We start from the raw sequence: 21,721 nt of genomic DNA on the forward strand, positions 1-21,721 counted from the left end.
GGCGAGCCCGACCGTGCTGCGCGCGCAGCCCGGGGGGGGGGGAAGAGTCGCTGCCATTTTGTGCGCGGCGGAGTCGGTCACTCTGTGCTGTTCGGTTCTTGCCGCCCCGGGTCAAGCAGAGACTCCAGCGGGCCGCTGAGGAGGCACCATGCCGGCCGGTCCGGTCCAGGTGCTGCCGCCCGCGCAGCCAGCGCCCCAAGAAGGCAAACAGGTACTGGGCTGTCCGGAGGCGGGTCTGGCGGGCCGGGGCCCGGCGAGGCGGGAAGCCCCGCGCACCACAGCCGGCCCGGGTCACCATTGCGGAGCCGGGCTCCCCCGGGTCCCGAGCAGGCAGCCCCCAACAGGCAAAGCGGCGCGGTGCATGCTGGGAGACGTAGTTTCCTTGGGCACCAGAGGTCTGTGATCCGAGTAGGCTGTCAGGCTACGCAGGGCCTGGCCCCTCTCCCTCCGCCAGGGAAACCCCCACGCGGGGCTGCGGTCAGTGCCAACTCACAGACTTTAAGGTCAGAAGGAGTCTGATCTCCTGCACATTGCAGGCCACAGCACCTTGACCACTCGCTCCTGTAATAGACCTCTGGCTGAGTTATTGAAGGCCTCAAATTATGGTTTAAAGATGTCAAGTTACAGAGAATTCGCCGTTTACACTAGTTTAAACCTGCAAGAGGTCTGTGCCCCATGCTGTGGAGGGAGGTGAGAAAACCCTCAGGATCACTGCCAATCTGACCTGGGAGGAAATTCCTTCACAACCCCAAATATGGTAATCAGACCAGTGGTGCCCAGGCTTTTGATGGTTGTCCCCACCCCCTGCAGGGATGGTGTAACGGGGCCATAGCTGGGGGTGGATCTTGGGCCGAAGCCATACCCAGGGACCAAGGCAGGAGCAGCGCCCCAGCTGGGCTGCGGTGGGGGCCGGGTGCAACTCTGCTCCCAGCTTCAGCCCTGGCTTGGGGCGGGGTGGCAGTCCCTTCCTTCCACCCATGGGGGCTGGGCTTGCCCTGCCACACACACTCCTCCAATGTTCCCCCGTGCCCCCCCCCCCCCCCGGGGAAGCACCCCACTCATTTGGGACCTCTGAGAGACCCTGAGCATGTGGACAAGACCCACCAGCCAGACACCTGGGAAAGAATTCTCTGTAGTAGTCAGAGCCCTCCCCATCTAGTGTCCCATTTCCAGCTACTGGAGATATTTACTGTTAGCAGTTGCATTTTGGCTATATGCCAGTATAGGCAGTCTCAGCATACCATCAACTACATAAATTTATTAGGTCAGAGATGAAGCCAATTAAGTTTTTTGTTCCAGTGCTCTGCTAGGGGGAGCTGTGCTGAGGTGTGCTGCAGGGAGTGTTGCAAGACTCTGGGGGGGGGGGGGGGGTGCTAATTTCTCTCTCAACAAAGAAACCTAGGGGGTGCTGTGCTCCTGGGGCAGGGCATGAATAAAACTCAGGCACTGCCTCACTTGTGGGTATTAAAAGCTCCCGGGCTCCCTTTGCTTGAGTCCTGTGTCCTGGATCACTGCCATTTTTGTCTCGATGTCCCAGCTCCCCAAGTTCTTTGTGGCGTTTTAGTGCACATCATCTTCCTTATTTCTTGTCTTAAACTTTTGTCTAGCTTTGCTGTGCTCTGTTAAAAAGCTACTGTATTCTTCTAGAGAGGCATTGTGGCCTCGAGTCTACAGCACTGGGTCAGGAGACTTGGATTCTATTCCTGGCTTGCTGGGTGACCTTGAGCAAGTCACTTCCCTGCCCTATGCCTCAGTTTCTCTGTTTGTAAAAAGGGGGTAATGATACCAACCTCCTTTGTAAAGTGCTTTGAGATCTACTCATGAAAACCATTATATGAGGTAGCTATTATTATTACTACCTTCGAACTGGCTGCATTTCAGCATTGTGTAAAGTGAGTTATCTCAAGGTTTCTCTCAGTGCTTGGCAAACTAAATAGGGAATTGCTTCACCCACCACTAAAATGTAACCCCTGAAGGCGGAAGCTGTTGAACAGCTCACTGCAACCCTACTTGATGCTAGTTCAGGACAGAATGTAAAGAAGAATCGTTTATCCACTGGAAATTGAAGGAGGAACGGGGAACAGAATTAGTATCCAAATTGGAATTTGACAGGAAATCAGGATTTATGAAAAGCTTATAATTGCTTGGGATGTTGGCTCTGTACTGGAGGAAGAGGGAGAATATCACCTACAGAATCTCCTATCCAAGTACTGATCTGTCCTCTCTTTGCTTAGCTTGTGGCAACTAGATATGGCTGCACACAGTGTAGAATGATTTGATATTCAGAAGAGAGGATCTGCAAACATCGCAGTGCCTTATGGTTGACTGAAGGGAGAGAGAAATTCATTCTGGTGCTTACAGTTCTGGAAAAAAAAAATCTTTTTGGCTCAAATTACTTAAGCTTAATTCTCATTGTAAAGGTTTTATTTTTCTAGGTTGGTAAAATTCTGTTTGGTGCTTTCTGCTCCTGCACAGTTGACAGTGTGGACTAAGGAGTTTCACTTTGGTCGATTTTGGAAAACATTGATTGGTTGCTCTTAAGAATGTTTTTCCCTGCCTGCCCATTTGCACTCCCTCTACAGACAACTGGTCCCCACGTTGTTAAATTCATCTTGTGTCTAAGCTCCCAACAGACACCTGCAACTCCTTATGAGGCAGTCAATCAGCTAGGCAAGCAAAAAATGCTGCATTTGTGTATGAGCCAGAATTCTTTCAGTGAAAGGCTCATGGTGATGCAGTTGCGATGGCCTCTCTTGCTTTTCTTTTAATCCAAATGAAGAAGTCCAAGGCTTGGAATCCTCTCTCCTTCAAGGCAGAAGGGTCTGTTACATCCTGTTACAGCAAGGCTCAATACCTTAGCACTAAGATTACTCACAAAGACCGTAAAAGTAGCAGCAAAAGCAAAATCCAAGTAATTCCCTACAATGCATCCAGTTGAGATGCAGTGGCCCAGGTCATTTGGTTCCTTTTCTAACCTGGAATTTGTGACAAACATGGAAGAAAGTTCTCGAGCTCCTTCTTGATATATTTGTCACCTGGAAGCTGTCATTAGCATAGCAGAAAGGAAGGTTGCCCAGTCAAGAACACACAAAGATGACTTTCAAGGCCACAGGTCTTCAAGACTGGGGGATGCCAGAAGTAGATTCTTTTGACACTCAAATAAATTAGAAAGTTACCAAATTGTTTAGCAGGTTCAAGAAGCCATGGGCGCATGCAGTGGATGCTGTCTGTATGAGATGGGCAGGGAGCTTGAAATATGGATTTCTGCCCTTTCCCTCATCTCAGGGATCCTTCAGAAGATTAAAAAGAGAAGATGGAATACTTGTTAAACTCACCACTCCAATGTGACTTTGCGAGACTTTATGTTCCAACTTCCTGCTCCTAACCAGGAGCTTAAAATCATCTGTCTAGTTGCCCCCATTCCTTCTGCCTCAGAATTCTTTCTCTCCCTCCACCTTTCCTTAGCATTTTGGAGACTAAGTGGCACATCCGTTGTGATACAGGATTACCAGGTTTTGTCCCTGGGATGACTAGTGTCTAGTAGACATCCAGTTTTCTTCACACCCTTTATAGGCTGTGGGCAGCTCTCTCAGTGCTGTTTGGACACATACATTTCTCTGAACATGGGGCTCATTTCCTTGAAAGACCTGTAAGATTGAGTTAGAGTTGCATTTTGGGTTGTTGGCTTGAGCATTCTACGGTCAAATTCTTGTTCTCAGGGCAACAGGAAGGAAAGAGAAGGTTTATATGAGAGTCTTATTCCTGTATCATATGTTCTATTTAGGCTCTATCCATCTGAAACCATTTTCACCCTGCAGTCCCTCTGTAGTCTAGAGTACTCATATTTTTAAGTCTCCTTGTTCCTCCCTTTTGAGTCTGACCACTCTCCCTCTACACTTCATTTTTCCAAAACAGCTTTTCTATGGCAATTTTCCCTTTGTTCAGGCATATTGGAGAGAGGTCTGTCCACTCCAGTAAATGACTGCTTCTGGTCTTCAACAAGGTTAAAGCAGCTCTCAGGAAGAGTTCCAGGGGTGGTGCTCAAGTTAAGGTCTTTTTTTCATCTCAGTCAGGAAATTGACTTACAAGCTTTCTTACAGAAGGACTTTTGGCACAGTTTGGAGAGGGTCAAAACTCTTAAGTCTCATTTACATGGAATTCATCAGATTTTAGCTCCTTATTTGGGACCTGAAAGTGTCTCCAAAAAAGTTTCAAAGCTTCCAGATCTGCCCTAGCTAGATGGTCAAAGTCCTGTATTCTGTATATGATGTTGGGACTTCTCGCTTCAGTGAGGATTGTTTAAGGCTGCCACCTGGTGGCCTTTCATATACGTCTTGAGTCGCTGTTCCCTTGATGTGTTATCCTCTGCAGCAGATGTCCTAGGCAGGTTGGTGCTCAGTATTGTTGCTTGGTAAAGAGCAGGGGAACCAGTTGATGCTGTTACTTAGAGCCTAATGGTTCAGATTGTTCAATGAGTAGGAGCAAAAAGGAAAAATCACTTTATCAGTAACCTGAGTTTGTTCAGCAAAGCATTTGACAATCTAGCATTTGATCCTTTCAGGCTTTTAATAATACCTTGCTGTTCTATAGAGCTTTCCATTGGCAGATGGCAATGTGCTTTCAAAGGAGGTAAGTATCATTATCCTATTTTATAAATGGAGAAACTGCGGCATCGGGAGTTGAGGTGATTTGCCCAAGGTCGCCCAGCAGGCCAATATAGAGCTGGGAATAGAACCCAATCTCCTGAATCACAGTCCAGTGGCTTGGACTACTACTTGACACGGCTGATTCGTCTCTGTCTCCCAAGCTCCAACAGCAAAGGGAAACCTGTTGATCCAGATTGCTGTGCTTTGTCTCAGAACCTGATTAACAGATGATGAAAATCTCCCTTTCTGTTATCACCAGCTTGGGTCTTGTTTGCTATAATTTAATATCCTGACATGCTGATTGCAAATTCTACAGTGAAGAGAGATGCTTCCATACCTCATCATCTTATCTCCATGTAACCGCTATGTGTTGGATGGCAGGACTATTGTTCTGGTTAAATGAGGTGAAAATATGGTAAGACTGTAAAAAACCTCTCATTTGTTCTTACTGCAGCCAGAAGATGAGCCAAAAGAGGAAGCGGCACCAGCCAAACCCGTTGTGGGAATTATTTACCCTCCTCCAGAAGTCAGGAATATTGTGGACAAGACTGCCAGCTTTGTAGCCAGGTAAGTAAAAATACATTGGGCTCTCATTTAATGGGATTTTAAAGCCCTCTTGGGAATGCCACTCACTGCACTGATCCAGAAACGAGCAGATCTCCATGTTAATTGGCATCAGAATCTGCTGTTCATTTAGTGGGGCTGGGGAATGTTTTTGTGCGGCCTTGCAAAATCCTAATGAAAGTTTACCAGTTGAGGTGCAAAATCTACTTACTTGTCTTTGCCACAAGGAGGATGGTAGACAAAAACAAGATTCTACTTCTCTGTCAAAAATTACACCTTCAAGGTAAGCTGGTGAGTAAAATTTGCTAAGGGTGCTTTAGCAGTTTGTATAATTGTTTTTATGGTGGATCACTCAGAAGGGAAGAGGGAAGTTGGTGCACCAACATTACTTTTCGTGTTGATGCTGACTCTTCTCAACTCACTTTTTTTGCCTCAGAAATGGCCCAGAGTTTGAAGCTCGAATCCGTCAGAATGAAATAAATAACCCCAAGTTCAATTTCTTGAATCCCAACGATCCCTACCATGCATACTACCGGCACAAAGTCAGTGAGTTCAAAGAGGGTAAGGCACAGGAGCCCTCGGCTGCCATCCCCAAGGTCATGCAACAGCAGCAAAGTGCTCAGCAACAGCTTCCCCAGAAGGTAAATTGTTCATGTCTATTGTTAGCTGGGAGTTGGCTCGTAGGGTGTCAGTTCTGATCTTGGTCTTTCAACCTCCTTGCTCAGACAAGCTGTGGGTTTGATCTGTGTGTTCACGTCTTCACAATGGAAATCAACACTGAGAGACTTTGAATTCTATGAGTGCCCAGGCCTCTTCCTTTTGGTGCACATAGGTATGCCCCTCGGTGCCCAGGGTTCATATGCCCTGAAACTTGACAAAGCTGAGAAGCCTGCTTGTATCTCAAAGAATGGTAATTTGCTGCAGGTATTGATCACAATTGAATGCTGGTTTGACTAAGAATGTTCCTGATCAGATATTCATGTGATCGCTAGTCTTGTATATATCTGGAATATCCTGCCAGAAGTAAATTGCTTGACAGCACCCTGCATACAGTGCAAGATTTTGCTGGGCTTGTAAGCATTGTTAATTCCAAGGAGTTTATTCCAAGACTGTTTTCTCCAGTTATGTTGGCGTCTCAGCAACATTTTGTACTCCATGCTTTGAGATAATCTCACATAGTAGGGACGTAGGTCAGGTATGCATTAGCTAGCAAGAGGCCACTCGATGAACCTACCTGCTTTGTGTACTCTATACAGTTAGTGATCAGATGTTTTGTTGTTATGGCTGTTAGGAGATTATAGCTACATCCCATTTCTGCTTCCAGCTATGTTTTATGTCTGAGTAAACTTTTGTCGTCTTTTTGCAGTGGACCTATTTAAATGACTCCCTCATGAACTATATTATGTTAATACCTTTCCCTTCCTTGCAGTTATGTTTTAGTCATTTTTTCCCTCCAATTAATGAAAGCCACTGGCCTTCCCAAACAGTTACTTAGGAGGAGTGAATAATGGCTTTCATGGGTGAAATTAGTGAGCTGTCCGAATTCCCCTCTGTAGGTACAGGCTCAGGTGATCCAGGAGACAGTCGTTCCAAAGGAGCCACCTCCAGAGTTTGAGTTCATCGCAGATCCTCCCTCAATCTCAGCCTTCGACTTGGATGTGGTGAAGCTGACCGCACAGTTCGTAGCTCGGAATGGCCGGCAGTTCCTGACTCAGCTGATGCAGAAAGAGCAGAGGAATTACCAGTTTGACTTCCTGCGCCCACAGCATAGCCTTTTTAACTACTTCACCAAACTGGTTGAGCAGTACACCAAGGTACTTTCTGGGCTTCTCTTTCTTCTTCTGAAAGCATTATTTCAGCATTATGAAATAGCCAGTCTAGAAAGAAAGAAAAACTTCTAGCTGTCCTCTTTTAAATGCCTGTCTTTGTGTACAGGGAGAGAATGTTTTGCTCATTGTCAGAAAAACGTATATGGTGCCTAACACTGAGACCCCAAACTTGATTTGGATGTTCTGAGTGCTACTGTAATGCAGATAAAAGTTATTCCTTTATAGCAAGGGAAACAGGTGAAATGGCAGTGTGAGAGAATACTATACCTGAGTATTGATGATAGCTAAAAATAGGGTAACAGGAGAAATGGAGCTTAGCTTCAGGGGATCCAGTCATAAGATTCATTTTTGTCTGGTGTAGAAACAAGATAATTAGGACAGCTTCCTTAATTATGAACCAATTTATATGATAGTCATCAGTGATCTCCTGATAATGTGTTTCAGATCTTGATCCCACCTAAAGGCTTACTTATCAAACTCAAGAAGGAGGCTGAAAACCCTAGAGAAGTCCTGGATCAGGTAACTTGTGACTAATTTCCACAAAACGACTGAAGCATTTCAGTCTTGTTCTGAATTATTTCTGGTTTTGAGCTCAGCATCTTTCTAATTATTGACATCACGTGTAAGCACAACGAGAACAAAGTGTGGGAACAGGGCATTTCAAACAGTTTTCCAAGCATGGGAAAATAAGCTGATCTGATCAACCACTTGTGTAGCAGGCTTTATATCTTAGTCCTGTGGGGAATTCTGCACCAAAAAAATTAAAATTCTGCGCACAATATTTTAAAATTCTACAAATTTTATTTGTAAAAATAACACTATATAATCACATGAGTTTCAATTATTTTGATAAATTATTTCAAAATACCTGTGAGCAAGTATGTCTGTAACAATACATCAACAAAAATTCCCCCAGGAGTAAAGAGTAAAAGATACCCCTATGACAACCCAGTTCCTCTTTCTCCGCCCCCACCTCCCTAGAGCTCAGCCAGGGGGTGCCCTGGCTCAGACACTTTTATGCCCTCTATTTCCACCTCCCCGGCCCAGAGAACCAGATACTCACAACCTCTACCCCTCCTCCCCCTAGAGGCCAGCTGTGGGCCCCCCCCCCCCCCCCCCCCCGCTGGCCCAGATACTCACCCCCTACCCTCCTAGAGCCTAGAGATCCAGAGGGAGAAACAGTCTGATGCTGGGTCCCGGATTTGCACAAAATTTCCTGCATGCTGCCATCTCCTTCCTTCAGAGCATGCTGGGAATCCTCCAGTTCCTTCCCCATTCCCCCAGCCTTGTCTTCCATTTGCAAGTTGGGCTCTGCCAGGTCCAGCTGCCCCCACTGGTGTCCAACATCTCTGCAGCCCATTTCTGTGGGGGCGGGGGAGAAGGAAATTCTGCATGCACAACATTAATTTCTGCAAAATTCTGCATTGTGCAGTGGTGCAGAATTCATGAAGATATTACTCCCGGGTGAAGCTTTACTGCATAAAGCATTTTCCCATCCCAAAGAGCTTACAATCTAAGATCTCAGTTGCTACTCATAGGCAAGTCTATTTGTAGGTTTCTTAATATACAGTACCTCAGATCTTTAAAAATTAAGGTTTTCCTCTAGCAGATTATATTTGCAGTTTGGAACATGACTGCATGTATGTCAAACAGTTCCAGGTGTTAATCTGTCAGGATTTGAGATCTGTGTTTTGGAAAAAGTTTGATATCCGCACAGTGCTGAACCTGCAGCTCACACTCAAGCAAACCACTCATAGAATCATAGAATATCAGGATTGAAAGGGACCTCAGGAGGTCATCTAGTCCAACCCCCTGCTCAAAGCAGGACCAATCCCCAGACAGATTTTTGCCCCAGGTCCCTAAATGGCCCCCTCAAGGATTGAACTCACAACCCTGGGTTTAGCAGGCCAATGCTCAAACTCCTTGAAGGCAGTGGGAGTTTTTCCAGGTTGATGCAGGATCAAACTCAATTTCTAAATTTTGAATTAACTGACTTCCAAGGCTTGCCCTTGTGGCTACCCTGGAGGCACTGATTATGTTGGGTCTTACATATTTTGGAGAATAGAGGTGAACACTTTTGAGGGTTGTGACTTGTTTTATGGTTCCTAATGGGTTCTCCTTTGTATACTGTGACATGCTTCCCACTTCTGTGACTCAGTGCTTTATGCCTCCTTGTGCAGGTGTGCTACAGGGTGGAGTGGGCCAAGTTCCAGGAACGAGAGCGAAAGAAGGAAGAGGAGGAGAAGGAGAAGGAGCGTGTTGCTTATGCCCAGATTGATTGGCATGACTTTGTAGTTGTGGAAACAGTGGACTTCCAGCCCAATGAGCAAGGTAGGAAAACTAAGTGACATAACCGCTGTGTGACTCAGGTTCTGTGTTTAGTGGGGATGATACATGCCTCTTGAGAGCCGCTGGAAAATGCGGTAAGTAAAAAATATTAGATGGGTGCAAGGTAGAAGCAGATGATGTCCATTTTATGAAAAACTTTGTATCTGCTGAGTTCAGGTCCTGTTTCTTCTGCAGTTAGTGATGTCACTGATGCTTAATTGGTACTACTTTCTTTGTGACTAGCAGCTTCCGGTGTTATCAACTGTTCCACTGAAAACCAAGACCCCCAAACTCCGTTGCTGCATTAGCACCCCATTGTGGTAGCTGCTTCCCTTTCTTTGTTGCCTTCAGTTTGTGTCATCACATATCTTCATGTTGGTGTTCAGACCAGTCTTATCCCTAGCCTTTCCCTTCTATGTGCCTTTGCTCCCGTGAGCCCATCAATACAACAGTCTGATTTCCCCCATCCCCCAAGTTAGTTTCATTAAAGGGGACTGGTACCTGTGTCTGCATTTTGAGCAATGACTAGTACTAAAGAAGCCCTCATGTTTGCTGCTTTTCTTTGTTGCAGGGAACTTCCCTCCTCCCACCACTCCTGAGGAGCTGGGGGCTCGCATACTGATCCAGGAGCGCTATGAGAAGTTTGGTGAAAGTGAGGAAGTAGAGATGGAGGTGGAGTCAGATGAAGAAGATGAAAAGCAAGAGAAGACGGAGGAGACCCCATCTCAACTAGACCAAGACACGCAAGTGCAGGATATGGATGAGGTAAGTAGCTGGTGTGATAAAGGGTACTTTCATTGATAGGACTTTAATGTGGCATATGGGGCTCTGCAAGCTCTCACTTCATAGTGTCCCTGTGCTTCTTGGTGTTCAATGACTGTTATCCCTAAAAATGAGCTCAATCTTGGCCCATTAATCTGTTGGCCAGAAACCCTTCTCATCCATTGAACCAATGAGGAGGGCTGTGTTTGCATGTTCTCTAACAAAGTACAAACTCCATGAGAGAATTCCAGGAATGTTGCTGTAGAGAAAACCTAAAAGATTGTCCTATTAAATAGATCACTTTTCATTGTACAGTTGACGCATTCAGAGGCCCCTGAGATGTTAGTTGTTGTCAAACTAGCTGCCTTACAGGAGAAGAGATGAGAAAGGGCTATGGTTGGGGCCCTACCAAATTCACAGTCATGAAAAATGCATCAGGGACTGTGAAATTGGGTCTCCCCCCGTGAAATCTGGTTGTTTGTGTGCTTTTACCCTATACTATACAGATTTCATGGGGGAGATCAGCGTTTCTCAAATTGGGGGTCCTGACCCAAAAGGGATCTGCAGAGAGAATCACAAGATTATTTTAGAGGTGTCGCAGTATTGCCACTCTTACTTTTGCACTGCCATCAGAGCTGGGCAGCCAGAGAGCAGTGGCTGTTGGCTGGGCACCCAGCTCTGAAGGCAGTGCCTCACCAGCAGCGGTGTAGAAGTAAGGGTGGCAATACTATACCATGCCATCTTACTTCTGCACTGCTGCTGGTGGTGACTCTGCCTTCAGAGCTGGGATCCTGGCCAGCAGCCGCCGTTGCCCAGCTCTGAAAGCTGCGCCAGCAGCAGCTCAGAAGTAAGGTTAGCAGTACTGCAACCCCCTCTACAATAACCTTGTGACCCACCCACCCCACAACTCCTTTTTGTCAAGACCCACACAATTACAACACTGAAATTTCAGATTTAAATAGCTGAAATCATGAAATTTATGATTTTTTAAAAATCCTATGACCATAAATTGACCAAAATGGACCCTGAATTTGGTAGGGCCCTAGCTTTGGTAAACCATAGCCCCCCTGGTGCCAGAACTAAAGATGAGAGATGCAGTTATTTTAGAGAGAAATGGGGTACCTGGTTCCCTCTTTTTTTGGGAAATAATTAGACTCTCCACTCTTTAAATTACAGCAACACTAGTGCTGGCACCCTTTCCGCTATTTTAAAAATCTCTGTAGATACATAGTGCAAGTTGCTTGATTGGAGTGTGTTTAGGGTTACCATATTAAAGGTTTTTAAAAAGAGGACACTCCACGGGGCCCTGCCCCTGCCCTGGCCCCTCCCCAACCCCGCCCCCTCCCCTGAGCACCCTGCATTTCCCCCTCCTCCTCCCTCCCAGCCACGCGAAAAGGGCTGCCCGGTTTGCTGGACAGCCTCTAGACCCTGCGCCCTGGGCCAGGCACGTCCCCAGCGCATCCAGAGCCCGGGAGGGGAAGCGCCCGGCTGGGGGCGCAGGGTCTGGAGGGCTGGGGGCTGCCCGGCAAATCGTGAAGCCAGTAGCGCTCGGGCAGCTCTGCTCTTCAGCTACACAGAGCTGAGGTGTCTGGAGGGAGCAGCAGCAGCTGCCACCGCAGCGGGAAATCCGCCTGCAGCTCGCGGCCGGAGCCGCTCAGGTAAGCAGGGGACTGGGGCAGGGATGCCGGCATTTTCCCGGACATGTTCGTTTTTTTGGCAATTCCCCCCGGATGGGGATTTGAGCACCAAAAAGCCGGACGTGTCCGGGAAAATCCAGACGTATGGTAACCCTAAGTGTGGTGTTCTGACACTTCCATTTTTTGGAATGAGGTGGGGTCCCATGATACAACCTGCTAATAAAGATATTTCAAGTGGCTTGAGGTTTCCCATGGAGAAACTGTCAACAAATGAAAAATGAGATGCTTAGGTATGCAAAGAAGAAAGCCTTTTTCACCTCTGTAATCTGTACTCTAGAGCCAAGATTGTTTCAGTCGTGGAGTGACTGCATAAGCCCTGTTCACTCGATGCATAGATTTTTTTTTTTGCCCTTTATGACTTTCAGTGCTGTTGCTGCATATTCTGTGTTCTAAGATATTTGATCTGCTGTTAATAACTTGTAAGCATTGTTTTAATGTAAGGGCTCAGATGACGAAGATGAGAATCAGAAAGTTCCACCTCCTCCAGAGACCCCGATGCCACCACCTCTTCCTCCAACTCCAGATCAGGTCATTGTGCGGAAAGACTATGATCCCAAAGGTAAACTAGAGTTTGGTGACAATGAGCAATTTAATTTCTTACTGAATAGTCACACAAGACTTTGCTTCTAAGATGTGCAGTCAAGTTAGGCATTTTTAACAATGTGGTTTTGTTCCTTCAGCCTCCAAGCCATTACCACCGGCCCCAGCCCCAGATGAATATCTTGTGTCTCCCATCACTGGAGAGAAGATACCTGCAAGTAAAATGCAAGAACACATGCGAATCGGCCTTCTGGATCCCCGCTGGCTGGAGCAGCGGGATCGGTCTATCCGTGAGAAACAGAGTGATGACGAGGTCTATGCCCCAGGTTAGTCTGCCTCTCACAAGGCTCCAAGAGATACTCATTTAAAAACGCAGTGTATAGTTTAAATCTAATTTAATCATGTCAAACTAATCTGTATCAATGGGGACTTCGACATATCTTGAAATGCTGATTTGTGTACTGTGCTCATTTAGTATACATATTCTGGTAGCCATCAAGAACACTGAAGCTTTCCTGTAAACATTGTTCTGCACCCACCATATTAACTGAAGTTCATTCTTTAGTAACAGTGGTATTGGACCCATTGGTACCAAAAATATTCTGTGAAACAAGGGATTAGAGCAGTGGTTCTCAACCGCAGCTGTGGTCCGCTTGCAGCCCATAAACACACAAATGCGGCCCATGTGACATTCTCTGGGCCATACAGGCAGTATATATATTGTGTGGATGCGGCCCACATAACACACACAGAGCTGCATATGAGATCCACAGTGGTAAATAGGTTGAGAACCACTGGATTAGAGAATTAAGCAGGACTCTGAGTCATCTTGTTCTGTTTTGTCATATGAGAGAAAATGTCTAACATCTTTTTTCCTGTCTCTGCCTGTCTGCAGGTTTGGATATTGAGAGCAGCTTGAAACAGCTGGCTGAGCGTCGTACCGATATCTTTGGTGTGGAAGAGACTGCTATCGGTAAAAAGATTGGAGAAGAGGAGATCCAGAAACCAGAGGAAAAGGTGCGGTGCAAATCCTACTGTAACCTCGCCATCTGCTGTCCTTAACCTGTAGGAATGGGAGTCTCCAGGGCCTTGTTCTTGCTGTGAAACAGCAGCCCTCACTTATCTGCTAATCTGATCAGAGTTTTGACAGTCTATGTTCTTCTGATTATCTTTTTCCAGGTGACCTGGGATGGCCACTCTGGCAGCATGGCCCGCACACAGCAGGCTGCTCAGGCCAATATCACCCTGCAAGAGCAAATTGAGGCTATCCATAAGGCCAAGGGGCTGGTGCCAGAAGATGACAGCAAGGAGAAGATTGGTCCCAGCAAGCCCAATGAGATGCCCCAGCCACTACCTCCCTCCGCAGCATCGAATCCCCCATCTAATGCTCCTCCAATCACATCTGTGCCACGCCCTCCGTCAGTAAGCATTCTTATTGCCAAGGACAAACAGCTGCTTTGATGCTGAATTGGAAATAGGTTTTACTGCTGCTGAAATGGGTCATGGTAGGGTGCTGCTTGGAAATGGGATTAGCAAATTAAGAGATCACTTTGCCAAATTAGCTGTAAATGATAACATTGATCCTAGAAGTAAGTTTAAAATATATTAGAAATGGAAAATACGTTATGAAAGAGTTTTCCAGCAGCTGAGGTATTGTAAAGAGATGATGATGAACTAGAGAGGAGAGAAATTCAGACCGTGACAAATCAGAGAGGAAGGAAATGTGAGCTGTGGAAGCGCTCAGAGAGACAGGAAGGTGAACGAGATTAAAGGGTGAAAGCCAAGGTGCGAAGTGAAAGTAGCAATCCTAGGCAGAGGCGTAGGCACGAGAAATGGTAATAACAGTGTGCAGCTCACTCGGTCAGCCCCACTGAGGTTGTTCTAATGTTTGAGGTCGACAGCATTCTGCTCATGTGGCTCTGTTCAAAGAGCTTCTGTCTCTGAGGCTACTCTTGTTTTATGGCTGTGCAATGTGGCTCCTGAGGATGGGGGGGAAAGTAACTACTGACTTTTGCTACTACTGAGGCTTTTACACCCAATCCCAAACTTCCTGGGAATTTGGAAGAACGGCAGTAGCAACTAGAAGTACACATACCCCCAACCACCTAAGCTTATATTCCTAAATATGACCAGCCAAAATATTCAGAATGTGACCCTTGGCAGCTGTTGATCAGCCCTTGTGAACAGTATAAGAGACTGAATCCCCTGGAGCTGCACCTGGTAATAAATGTCTTCTTTCTAGATGCCGCCTCCTGTTCGCACCACTGTTGTTTCTGCAGTTCCTGTCATGCCTCGTCCCCCTATGACTTCTGTGGTCCGTATACCCCCAGGCTCTGTCATCGCAGCCCCCATGCCACCAATAATACATGCCCCGCGCATCAATGTTGTCCCGATGCCGCCATCTGGTCCCCCCATGATGGCTCCTCGCCCGCCTCCCATGATAGTACCAACAGGTCAGTGAGTTGAATCATTTTTCAACGTAATTGCTCCTGGAAGATGCTTATATGACTATCCCTCCTTTCCCTCTCTGGTGGGCCATCCCAGTGAAAATTAAAGCTCTATGGTGCTTTCTGAATGAGTCAGAAAGACCTAAGGGCCTGGCTCACATTTCTTGTCATTAAAATCAGTTCTAACTTCCAACCCTGTGGCTGAGCTATTGCTGAGTAAATAATGGCTGCTGTAACTGCCTCTTACTGAAAGCAAGGTGGGGGAGGTAATATCTTGTATTGGGCCAACTTCTGTTGGTGAGAGAGACGAGCTGTCAAGCTTACACAGAGCTTTTCTTTAGGTCAGACCAAAAAAAGAGCTCTGTATAAGCTCGTCTCTCTCACCAACTGAAGTTGGTCCAATACAAGATATTCTCTTACCCACCTTCTCTCTTGAATATCCTTGGACTGACACAGCTACAACACTCTAATTACTGTAATAACATACCAGAGTACCTTTCAAACAACTACATTGAGATGTGTGCGCTGACTGGGACCACATGAGCCACAAAAATATCACGTGCCATTTATTGGCTCCCCCCCATCTTTTCCCCACATGGGAAGGCCTTTAGTAGCATCATATGTTATTTCCTCCTTGTCTAGTGGTGTTTCCTTTAGGGTCTGTGCCAGCCTACTGCAGAAACATGTTAAGGGAACTGTTGTTGAATGTCATGTGTAGGTGTATATGTAGCTGTTTTTCTCCTCCTATTTCAGCATTTGTCCCAGCCCCTCCTGTGGCTCCAGTCCCTGCCCCAGCACCAATGCCTCCTCACCCCCCACCACCCATGGAGGATGAACCTGTGTCTAAGAAACCGAAAAGTGAGGACAGCCTGATGCCAGAGGAGGAGTTCCTGCGCAGGAACAAGGTATATAATTTGAGTAGCATCACAGTCCAACAGCTTGTTGTGCAGTGCTGGGAACTCCTGACCACACTGGAGTATTCAGTCTCTCCCTGAAAGAGGCCATCTCCTCTAAAATGGTACCTGAATCAATGGACGGACATTCAGGAGGGCAGCTGGCAGGCCCAAGTGCCCCATGAGAAATTGACTCTGCATCTCTGAAGTAGCTCCTTCCTGTCACTCTCCCTAGAGCAATTGAGTTATGACTGTATACACAAACTTAAGACTTCCTCTCTTGGAGAGGAGGGCAGCATGGGAAAGTCAAAGTATGCAGAGTAGCTTTTAGTAGTTCTCCAGTTAACACACACATGGTAAAGATCTGTTAAAATGTGTCCATTTCCCTACAAGGAAGTGTCCCCAGATCAAGGGTGACTTGGATATTAAACTGACTTATAATTCCTTCCCCATGTCTGTCACTCACTGCATCTTCTCTGAAACTGAGTTGTAAATTCTTCAGGGTAGTGAATATTACTGTCCTGTACTTGTACAGCACAATAGGGGCCCTTTGTGGTAAGTGCTGTATGCATGCATACAGTACAGTTAATGCTGATTGTAGAAGGATCTTGGTAGTGTTCCCCATATCACTAGAGTCAAACCACCTAATGAACAGCCAGAAGTTAATAAGGACTAATTGGGGGGGTGAGGGGGGGCAGCCAGAACTCTTAACTGACTTTTGACAAAATGACTTGGCAAGTAAGAGTAATGAAGCAAATAAAACACATTAATGTTGACTCCCTAGTAACAGGGAATTGAAAGGTGCAAGTTGGCGGCACCCAAAGGAACAGCAAAGTGGTTGCCTCTTGAGCCCACATCTGTCTGTCTGCATTAAGGACCATCTGTGTGTGTAACTACATTTAATTCTTTTCCTAGGGTCCAGTCACAGTTAAAGTTCAGGTTCCCAACATGCAGGACAAGACTGAATGGAAACTGAATGGCCAGGTGCTGGTGTTCACCCTTCCACTCTCCGATCAGGTACGTGACTTGTTAACCTGCCTTAACTCCTGCTATTCCATTGCTGTGTGATTGCTGGCAGGACAGCATCTAAACTGCCTGGCTGAGGCTGTAAACTCTGGACTCTCCCCAGATTGCAACTGTGTACAGTTCATGGGGGACGGAAGTGGGTGGAGCTGGCCACTTGTGCCGTGTCCTGCACTGCCCTGGGCGCTGGAGGGACTGAGCTCTCTGTGCTTGTTTTTAGGTCTCTGTTATAAAGGTTAAGATCCACGAGGCCACAGGGATGCCAGCAGGGAAACAGAAGCTGCAGTATGAGGTGAGTATGTGACAGTGTTAACCCTTCAAATGCTGCCTTGCCACTTACCTGCACTTTTTCCGTACAGTAAAAAAAAATTACAAGGCCCTGAGAGTAACAGCCGTGTTAGTCTGTATCCGCAAAAAGAAGAACAGGAGTACTTGTGGCACCTTAGAGACTAACAAATTTATTAGAGCATAAGCTTTCGTGGACTACAGCCCACTTCTTCGGATGCATATAGAATGGAACATATATTGAGGAGATATATATACACACATACAGAGAGCATAAACAGGTGGGAGTTGTCTTACCAACTCTGAGAGGCCAATTAATTAAGAGAAAAAAAACTTTTGAAGTGATAATCAAGCTAGCCCAGTACAGACAGTTTGATAAGAAGTGTGAGAGTACTTACAAGGGGAGATAGTCAATGTTTGTAATGGCTCAGCCATTCCCAGTCCTTATTCAAACCGGAGTTGATTGTGTCTAGTTTGCATATCAATTCTAGCTCTGCAGTCTCTCTTTGGAGTCTGTTTTTGAAGTTTTTCTGTTGTAATATAGCCACCCGCAGGTCTGTCACTGAATGACCAGACAGGTTAAAGTGTTCTCCCACTGGTTTTTGAGTATTTTGATTCCTGATGTCAGATTTGTGTCCATTAATTCTTTTGCGTAGAGACTGTCCGGTTTGGCCAATGTACATGGCAGAGGGGCATTGCTGGCACATGATGGCATATATCACATTGGTAGATGTGCAGGTGAACGAGCCCCTGATGGTATGGCTGATGTGATTAGGTCCTATGATGATGTCACTTGAATAGATATGTGGACAGAGTTGGCATCGGGGTTTGTTACAAGGATAGGTTCCTGGGTTAGTGGTTTTGTTCAGTGATGTGTGGTTGCTGGTGAGTATTTGCTTTAGGTTGGGGGGGTTGTCTGTAAGCAAGGACAGGTCTGTCTCCCAAGATCTGTGAGAGTAAAGGATCATCTTTCAGGATAGGTTGTAGATCTCTGATGCTGCGCTGGAGAGGTTTTAGTTGGGGGCTGAAGGTGACAGCTAGTGGTGTTCTGTTATTTTCTTTGTTGGGCCTGTCTTGTAGGAGGTGACTTCTGGGTACTCGTCTGGCTCTATCAATCTGTTTTTTCACTTCAGCAGGTGGGTATTGTAGTTTTAAGAATGCTTGATAGAGATCTTGTAGGTGCTTGTCTCTATCCGAGGGATTGGAGCAAATGCGGTTATATCTTAGAGCTTGGCTGTAGACAATGAGAGACTGCAGAGCTAGAATTGATATGCAAACTAGACACAATCAACTCCGGTTTGAATAAGGACTGGGAATGGCTGAGCCATTACAAACATTGACTCTATCTCCCCTTGTAAGTACTCTCACACTTCTTATCAAACTGTCTGTACTGGGCTAGCTTGATTATCACTTCAAAAGTTTTTTTTCTCTTAATTAATTGGCCTCTCAGAGTTGGTAAGACAACTCCCACCTGTCTATGCTCTCTGTATGTGTGTATATATATCTCCTCAATATATGTTCCATTCTATATGCATCCGAAGAAGTGGGCTGTAGTCCACGAAAGCTTATGCTCTAATAAATTTGTTAGTCTCTAAGGTGCCACAAGTACTCCTGTTCTTCTTTTTAAGGCCCTGAGAGCTGCCTCACTCTGCCTCTTGTGTGCATGCAGTACAGGGCAGTCTTTAATTACATCACACACAGTTTGTGCAGAGGCCCTTCCCCATTCAGTGCACAGGCTGGATGGCAGACAGTGAATGAGAGCGATTCTGTGGATTCGCTCTTATCTTGTCACCACTGCAGTATAAATCTGTTGAAGCCAATGGGCTTCCAGTGAATTTACACTGGTGTAACTAAGCTGATTTGAGCCCTCTGTGTGTATTGGGGTTGAACACTGTACCACTGAAGTAGCTTCTTCAGAGCCCTGCTGCTTTGAGTGTATTCTTGTGTGCACTGAATGAGACTGTCTCCCTCTGCTTTCTAATCTTTACTCCAAAGACCATATACATGTTGATTTACAGGATTTGCCCATGAAAATTCCACAACTCCTGCACATGTATGTGCAGAACATCAAAATATTGAGAAGTTTAAAAAAAAAAAAAGGAAAGAAAGAGAGGGAAAAAAAGCACTGCTACTACAAAGTACAATCATGCATGCAGTAGGATTTTAAAGCCATCGTAACCCAGCCAACTCTAGAGTGACTTTTGCTAGAACACCAAAAGGAACATATCCCTGCCAAATTTCAGCCTTTCCTGCCCAGGCTGTAAAGCTATTTAAAAAAGAGGGGGAAATAAAACAAAAACGCCTTTCTTTTATAATGACAGATATGTATTCTCTCTCTCACACAATATCTAGCTTCTTAAAAAACAGGTGATATTTCTGTTCTAATCTTTCAAAGAATTCACTTTTGGGCAAAACCTAAGTCTGTTAAACTTCATCCTGAAAAAGAGTAAACACTTGTCTCTGCACTCTGGCTGCAATGTGTAAATACTGTGACAGCACTGAAGCCTAACTCTTATTACCCAGCTCCTCCACATCATCTTTCTCTCTGGGAGACTGGGGTCCCTCCTCTGTACACCGAACCACCCTGGGTCCCTCCTAGTTTAGTAGTGAACTTCCTGATTGCCCAGATTGTTGAATCTTTCTGGAGGGAGCACTGAGACCTCCTGTTGTTTCTTGCAGGGCATTTTCATCAAGGACTCCAACTCTCTGGCTTACTACAACATGATAAGTGGTTCTGTGATTCACTTGGCACTCAAAGAAAGAGGAGGCAGAAAGAAGTAGGAGTCAGGGTGCCTACAACTGTCGGATGCTCTGCCATTTGTGTGAACCCAACAACTAGAATCCTGCAGCTTCTGGGGACACTGTGACAAGATGAAACATCAACCTGTGATACTTTACTAATCCCCACTTTGGAGCTATTGACTGTATTTTAGTCCTTAGTCCTGTATCCAAAAATCAGACCGTTACAGGGCTGGAGAGAATTCGTATCACCCAGACAAAGCCATGTAAACGTTGTGACTTTGCATGTAATTTCACAGCTCTTGTGACACTTTGCTAGAATGCTGTTCTTAATTATCACTATTTTCATTTAATTCCCTACAGCAGCAGTGGCAGCATTTCAGTTGAGATCTTGTCCAGATTGGACATTAAAAATCCATCTTCATTTTGCAGCCCGGTTTGTTATGACACAGGGAATATCACCTGCCTGACTAAAATGTTAGCCGTTTCACTTAATCTTTTTTGTAATTGAGAACTCCTTTATTTAGTATAATAAACCCCTTGCTCCTTCTCTGTGAAATGTACATGTAAGAATCTCCTGCAGTGATTGTTTTTGGATTTTATCCTTCTTTGGAATAACTGTACTTTGCTGCTGGTTTTGATAAAGAGAGGCTCTAAGATTGTTTCTGATCATACTGTACAGTATGTGACTTGTTTTAATAAAATTCTAATCTCAGTGGGGAATCTCAGTAGTGACTCTTCATTTTTTAGTTGTGGATGTCCTGTATATTGAGACCTACCCAACTCTGTAGCACTCCTGCACATGGCTCAAAAGACTTTGGGGCTAACTATATGCAAGCACTTTAAGCTCTATGTTGAAAAGACCATATTTGAGCCACCTGTGTACTTCCAGGAGGGCATATCTGTCTGTGTCATTGGATCCTTCAGTCAGTTGTTGTCTGGTGCTTCAGGAGATCTTCATTGTTCAATAGTAAATTCTGAGCTTTTTAAAATCATCTGTATCTATTGCTCAGACATCTTAAGAAAAACAAAACTAGCCATATCCTCTAAGTCTTATTTTTATATGAAAGAAAATAGCTCTTCATTTCTTAGAGGTGGCAGCATGAGAAAAGAGACTTGTCTTTTCATGCCCATTACATCGGGTCAAGGACAACCTATGACATCCTCCATACTCCCAGCCCACAAAGGGGTGGACAAGAGCAGATTATATTGTTGTAGAAAATGGGCATGGCCAGAGCCCAACAGGTGGCTGGCAGCACTCCAGGCCCATGGAAGCCAGCAGTTACTGGTGGCCAATCGCTCTTCAGCTGGTCATGTGTGGCTGAGAAAGTAGAGCAGCACGGTAGTGAGCTGGATGCACTAGACCAATGTGACCTATGCCGTAGGAGAGGGACCTGTGCTCAGGGCTGCTGAAAGCCGGGGGGAAGGTGGTGGTGGGCTCACTATGGATGGAGGTGGTTCATGCTTCTATCCGGGAGGAATATAGTTCTGACTGCCTTTTTAAAAAGGCAAAACAAAAAGATCGTAGTTCGGTGCCTGGTCAGTAACCAATTATGGGTGTCTCAGATCTTCGGTGTTTGGGGAAAGCAGAGAGCAGTACCCTAGGTCACAGAGCTGCAGGGGTGGCATACTCAGGAAGAGAGCATTAGGTCAGGTCTGATGGGCCTAGATTTGGGTGCTAAAACAACTTGCATAACCAGGGGGTGGGGTTTACCCCAGAATCAACCAACAGACACTGGTGTAACAGCTGTAAGAATTTGGCTCACTCTCTGGGGTTTTTAATCTCCTACAACCTTGTACAGCCTTATTCATTACAGATTTGGAGAGTCACATCTATAAAACCCATTTTCAGCTGGTGGGGGGGAGAGAATTACGGTCTGGTGGGAATTATGTCATTGTGAAGCTGTGACTAACACAGTAGGCTGGGAGTATCTGGGCAGAGGAATGAAGAAGCTCCTGTCTTTCCTT

The 21,721-nt window shown here is 45.7% G+C and overlaps 1 protein-coding gene across 1 annotated transcript; it reads left to right on the plus strand.

The window, feature by feature from the left end:
• Nucleotides 1-54: 54 nt before the first annotated feature.
• On the plus strand, nucleotides 55-20,481 carry SF3A1 (splicing factor 3a subunit 1). The gene is made up of 16 exons (XM_054006915.1): nucleotides 55-211; nucleotides 5,101-5,213; nucleotides 5,647-5,851; nucleotides 6,767-7,024; nucleotides 7,484-7,558; nucleotides 9,220-9,370; nucleotides 9,939-10,132; nucleotides 12,268-12,385; nucleotides 12,507-12,692; nucleotides 13,262-13,383; nucleotides 13,546-13,788; nucleotides 14,609-14,819; nucleotides 15,567-15,718; nucleotides 16,622-16,723; nucleotides 16,950-17,021; nucleotides 19,694-20,481. The coding sequence occupies exons 1-16, from the start codon at nucleotides 149-151 to the stop codon at nucleotides 19,793-19,795; spliced, it is 2,367 nt and encodes a 788-aa protein (XP_053862890.1). The 5' UTR covers nucleotides 55-148; the 3' UTR covers nucleotides 19,796-20,481.
• The last annotated feature ends 1,240 nt before the right edge of the window (nucleotides 20,482-21,721 follow it).

The sequence above is a fragment of the Malaclemys terrapin genome, chromosome 16 (genome assembly GCF_027887155.1).
Source record: "Malaclemys terrapin pileata isolate rMalTer1 chromosome 16, rMalTer1.hap1, whole genome shotgun sequence".
Classification (NCBI taxonomy): domain Eukaryota; kingdom Metazoa; phylum Chordata; order Testudines; family Emydidae; genus Malaclemys; species Malaclemys terrapin.

Coding starts and splice junctions, on each gene's coding strand:
- SF3A1 (XM_054006915.1), top strand. CDS start 149: ATGCCGGCCGGTCCGGTCCAGGTGCTGCCGCCCGCGCAGCCAGCGCCC. Junction 5,214..5,646: donor ACTGCCAGCTTTGTAGCCAG/GTAAGTAAAAAT, acceptor TTTTTGCCTCAG/AAATGGCCCAGAGTTTGAAG. Junction 16,724..16,949: donor CCCTTCCACTCTCCGATCAG/GTACGTGACTTG, acceptor GCTTGTTTTTAG/GTCTCTGTTATAAAGGTTAA.